The following is a 5347-nucleotide window of genomic DNA, read 5'->3' on the forward strand; positions in this document are numbered from 1 at the left end:
TAAAATTCCTATAAAGCAAAGTAGATAAATACAAATATTATTGATGTACATGCATCACTCGTGTTTCATAGCTTACTGTATACTACTCTACTATTGATCTAGCCAACAGCTTCACTTGTGATTTGGTCAAATTTCACTGAAATTGTAATGACCTGATCATGTAGTTTTCTTTAAAAAGGGTGATTTTATTCAATTGTCAAGTTAGTGATGTTGAAAGGCACTACTTCTGTTTGATATTACAGCTAAAATGGCTGTATAAAAATAAAAGATCTCATAATATATATTAAAGCTAGACTGAAATTATCAAAAGCTAAACTTCATTTTGAAATTAGAGCTAGAATGGCTTTAAAAAAAAAGTTTTAGTGAAATATTAAAGCTAGACTGAAATAGTAAAAAGAACACTCTAATTGCAGATTCCAGCAGTAAGTTAAGAGAAATCCAAGTAGAATGTCAATACCAGAAGAATGGTTATGGCCGGTCATTGTTGGATTTATCATCGCCTTCGTGCTGGCGTTTGGTATTGGTGCCAATGATGTGGCTAATTCATTTGGTACCAGTGTCGGAGCTAAGGTCCTGAGCCTGCGTCAAGCATGTATCTTAGCAACCATATTTGAAATAGCTGGAGCAATATTAATAGGTATTCTATTTTTTATGGTAATTTTTTTGTTGTTGCTCTTGTCTGCCATCTTGCCAATGAAGTGTCTTCCTGAGTGCAAAGCATGCATGCATCTTGGCAACCATATTCAAATTAGCCAATCCCATTTCGAGAGGTAGGATTATTTGCTCACAGCCAACCTTGTTACGCACGAATTCGACACTATTTCTGGCCCATTGGTTTCCTGTCATTTCTTGCATTTTCTGATATATGATTGGTTGTTTTTCAGGGTCCAGAGTGTCAGATACAATACGGAAGGGAATCATAGATGTTTCTCCTTACAATGGTAGCGAATCTTCCCTTATTATGGGAAATGTGGCTGCACTTGGAGGTAAGCTATCCAAAATTATGGTATTTGAGCTCTGTTGCTAGGACTGTAAGGGAAAACACATCTTTACAATGTCAAACTATTACAAACTGTGTCTAAATACCTTGAGATCATTAGCTATATCACTGAATGCAAAGAACCAACCAAATCTGTGCATTGACAAAGTTCCATGATACAAGTAAAGAACCTAATGAAATAATAGCTGGACATTATGAAGATGGGAAAACACTGCCAGTTAAAAAAGGAATATTTTTATTTTTAGTGAAAATTTTCCATTATTATTGCAGGAACTTGTGTCTGGTTGTTAACAGCTACAGCTATCCGTCTGCCAGTCTCAGCAACCCATTCCATTGTAGGAGCTACTCTAGGTTTCAGTCTGGTAGCTCAAGGTGCTAAAGGCATTGGTTGGGTCAAGCTGGGGATGATCAGTAAGTACTCTTCACATACTGTTCACATACTGTATAATTGCAAGTATAATGCGCACCTTTTTTGTTACATTTTGAAGAACTTCAGTGAACTCTTGGCTTAGTTTTTATGATTGTGTTTTGAAACTAGGAGCTGTTAAATTGTCAAGCCATTTAGTTACTTTCTGAGGGTCTGTAAAAGATCACGAGAGTGGGTTATTTTTTTGCCCTTACCAAGCATATTCAGAGCCACACAAATTTTTAAAATATGATTCATTGTGGTCTTATTTTCAGTTGGATCATGGTTTATCTCCCCTTTGTTATCGGGCCTTGTGTCCATGTTATTGTTTATTTTGTTAAGAAGACTTGTTCTAAGCAAGGTAAAGTTTTGAAAAATATTTTTATATTTTTACATGATGGCTTTAAATACAAATAAGTGTCTGTGTTGAGTAGGAGAATGAAAAAATTATTTGCCTGACCTACATGATCACAGGCTGTGCAAATCATTATTGATTATATTCCTGAAGGAACAAGATAGCTTTAAATGGCAGATATAGTATAGCCCAGTAGTTCAGGTAGTTATGAATTTATTATAAGCATCTAGAATGATGCCTCAATGACCCACAATACTCCACTGACAGAATGCCTCAATGACCCACAGTACTCCACTGACAGAATATCGTTATCCTTCTAGGAGAAACCATTAGAACCTGGGCTTCGTTTGTTACCAATATTTTATGGTGTGACTGTAGTTATTAACTCTTTCTCAGTTTTCTATGATGGATCACGAAGTAAGTACATTTATTATTGAGCAATATTACCACACACCATCTTATACCTTGACTGCAATAGTCACCTTTCTTGTTTCATGGAATGCAGTGATATTATTTGTACTTCCTAAGAATCATCTTATCTTTAAAGAATTGCTTAATTCTTATTTTTCTTTTTTTCCAGTGTTACATTTTGATAAGATCCCTCTGTATGGTGTGTTTATATTATCACTGGGGCTAGGTATAATAATAGCTGTTGTAGTCAAATTTGTAGTGGTCCCATGGCAGCGCAAGAGAATCCTAGGTAAGGAGATAACTTTTTTTGTCGCTAATCTTGTAATCTTGATGCTCTTCCAAAATATTCCTGTTAATTGGCTATCAAGTTTTTATTAGTGGGCAATATTGTAAAGATAAAGATCACGTATTCTCCAAACGATCTTAGTGCTAGGATGTCCTAAGATCTTAACCTCTAACACTGTTTCTAGGATATCCTAGCGCTAAGATCGTTTCAAGAATACATGCCTGACCTTAATGATTTGTTTTGTATTTTTCTGCAAACATAACACTTCCCATCCTTGATCTGAAGAAATTCTTGTTCTAATTGTGTTCAGTCAAATTCTTTTGTATTGAAAAATAATTTTGTAATTTTCAGCTTCTATTGCTAAAGAAGAAGCAAATAAAAAACTACCTCCGATAGAAAATGGTACAACTTCAGGGGAAGTGGATGGAGATCTTGAAAAAGGTATTATACTTATTTTTATTGAGAGAAAACTATAAACAGAAATTTGTAAATATCATTTATTGTGTTATTTAAACTGGCGGTAAGTTATTAAGATGATTAGATGTAGGATTATACAGATTTTTCTGAGTGTTAGGATCACTGATTAGTGTTGTAATTCGTAATATACAGTATGTCAGAGTACTCAGAGTTTTTAAACTGTCGTAAGAATGAAGTCAATCAGGACCAAAAAAAGAAGTTGGATTACTCAGAATGTCGGAGTACACTGTATATGCAATTTTTCTCATAATTTATTATAGGTTTACTACATCAAGATGATAATGGCAATCAAAATAATCAAGTAAGTCATATCTTCCATTCCTTTTGTGCAAAAATAAAAAAAATATGTGAAATATCAGTTGAAAATAGAAAATTCATCAACAGTTATAATTCCAAAAAATAATTTATTAAATTTCTTTCCTTTTTTTTAGAAATTACCAGAAGATAATTCACCAATAGTTAAAAATAGTAAAATTTATAATCCCTTTAAAAAAGTCCTTAGATCGATATCCAAAGACGAAGCCCCAAAAATAGATGAAGAGGTCACAGCAGATGCCGAAACTCCTCTGAAATCCAAGGACTTGGACGAAAAAACTCAAGAGGTTTCCATCTCGTGTGAGAGCCTGACCAAAGGTCGAGCTACCATCGAGGACAAGCCTGAAGCAGCCCGTCTCTTCTCATTCCTGCAAATTTTAACTGCTGTTTTTGGTTCTTTTGCTCATGGTGGAAATGATGTTAGGTTAGTAACAGACTTCTTACTTCAGAGCTAGTTCATTAGCTGCTACCAATGTATTGCCAAACTGTTCAATTGGACTTTCAGGTTTTGCTTGCTGTTCTGGCAGCGTATTCTGGAAACGATCTTAGAGCTAGGATGTTCTAGGTTCTTAACTTCTAACATTGATTCTAGGACATCCTAGCGCTAAAATCTCTTAGAATACGTGGCCAGATCTTCAGTACTTGTGTTTTTGTTTCATTTTATTTTTGTGTGGGGAAAGTTAGAATGAATGTTTATGGTGAACAAATTAAGAAAATCAGACCAATTTTTTAAAAAGTTACAAGCAAATGAAATTCACAAAGTAAGGATTACTATTTTGTTTATATTATTTTCCAGTAATGCCATCGGTCCAGTAGTTGCCTTATGGATGATATCCAATGAAGGATCTGTGATGCAGAAAGCCCCAACTCCAGTCTGGATCCTCTTATATGGAGGTGTTGGTATTTCTTTAGGACTTTGTGTATGGGGTCGTAGAGTCATGAAAACCATGGGTGAAGATTTATCCAAGATTACACCTTCTAGGTAAGAAATCAATTTTTTTATTTGGCAAGTTTGGATGAAGGAGGTACAGACATCTTTGTAACTTCCCATTTGGAACATTGACACCATCTTAAACTGGCCTTGCTTTAGCCCCCCACTTTGTTATCATTTTGTATAGGGAAAGACAATTCTGTGGCCCTTCTTCATCTACCACTAGTGACACTACGTCTAGTTGTTCAGATAAGACAATGAACAGAGGTCCTACATGATAAAGACTAAGCATGCCTGGGCACTAGCCGTTAGAAATCCACCATTCTTGCATCCTATTTCTTAATTTTTTTTTCCAGTGGTTTTTCAATCGAGATTGGTTCAGCCTTAACAGTATTAATAGCCTCTAATATAGGAATTCCCATCTCTACCACTCACTGTAAAGTAGGGTCCATAGTGTTTGTAGGCCGAGCACGTTCTAATGAAAACGTAGATTGGTCTTTATTCCGGAACATTATCATCGCTTGGCTGGTAACGTTACCAGTGTCTGGTGGACTCAGTGCGGCCATTTTTGCTGGGTTACGAGAAACAATATAATAGTGATAAACTAATGAATTTAATGTTCCTATTCCAAAATGCCATTATGCTATTGTGTTCCACAGCTTGTTTCCAGCAAGGCTGGGTACAGTGTGCCAGTCATATACCTGATACCCCTCAACATAAGAATGAGCTCTTCCACACGCACATACTTTCTATCTATATTGAAATATATTTGGCGGATTGGAAGAGCTCATTTATAAAGTTAGGGGTCAACTTAGGTCCAGTCTTGGTTTCCAGTGCACCATAATTATGCTGGACAATCAAAGTGCTTAAATTGATAAAAGATATTCAGTGATAGATGGATGAATCCTAAATGAATGAATGAATGAATGAATCCTAAAGGAATGAATGAATGAAAAGATGTTATTTCTAAGCTGAAAGATTTGTTTGAATATTTTCCCTTTTTTTTCTTTTCCGACCTGACATAGATGGTTTGTATGTAATATTTGTTGATTCTAAAAATTGAGATTCGAAGCAGAGCACCCTATTGTATTATATTTTGGCTTATTTTTATTACAACCATGATTCAAATCATCATTATATGCCAATTATAAAAGTAGCTAGAAATG

The 5347-nt window shown here is 35.1% G+C and overlaps 1 protein-coding gene across 1 annotated transcript; it reads left to right on the top strand.

Annotated features, from left to right (window-relative positions):
* Positions 1 to 447: 447 nt before the first annotated feature.
* LOTGIDRAFT_239412 (hypothetical protein) lies at positions 448 to 4994 on the top strand (the record flags this gene model as incomplete). Its single annotated transcript, XM_009055435.1, has 12 exons — positions 448 to 637; positions 885 to 986; positions 1271 to 1411; positions 1682 to 1767; positions 2082 to 2178; positions 2342 to 2461; positions 3076 to 3156; positions 3196 to 3236; positions 3367 to 3537; positions 3586 to 3674; positions 4047 to 4232; positions 4538 to 4994. 12 exons carry the CDS (start codon positions 448 to 450, stop codon positions 4773 to 4775), a joined length of 1542 nt encoding a protein of 513 aa, XP_009053683.1. The 3' UTR covers positions 4776 to 4994.
* Between the last annotated feature and the right edge of the window lie 353 nt (positions 4995 to 5347).

This window comes from Lottia gigantea (genome assembly GCF_000327385.1).
Source record: "Lottia gigantea unplaced genomic scaffold LOTGIsca_240, whole genome shotgun sequence".
NCBI classification, from domain to species: Eukaryota; Metazoa; Mollusca; class Gastropoda; family Lottiidae; genus Lottia; species Lottia gigantea.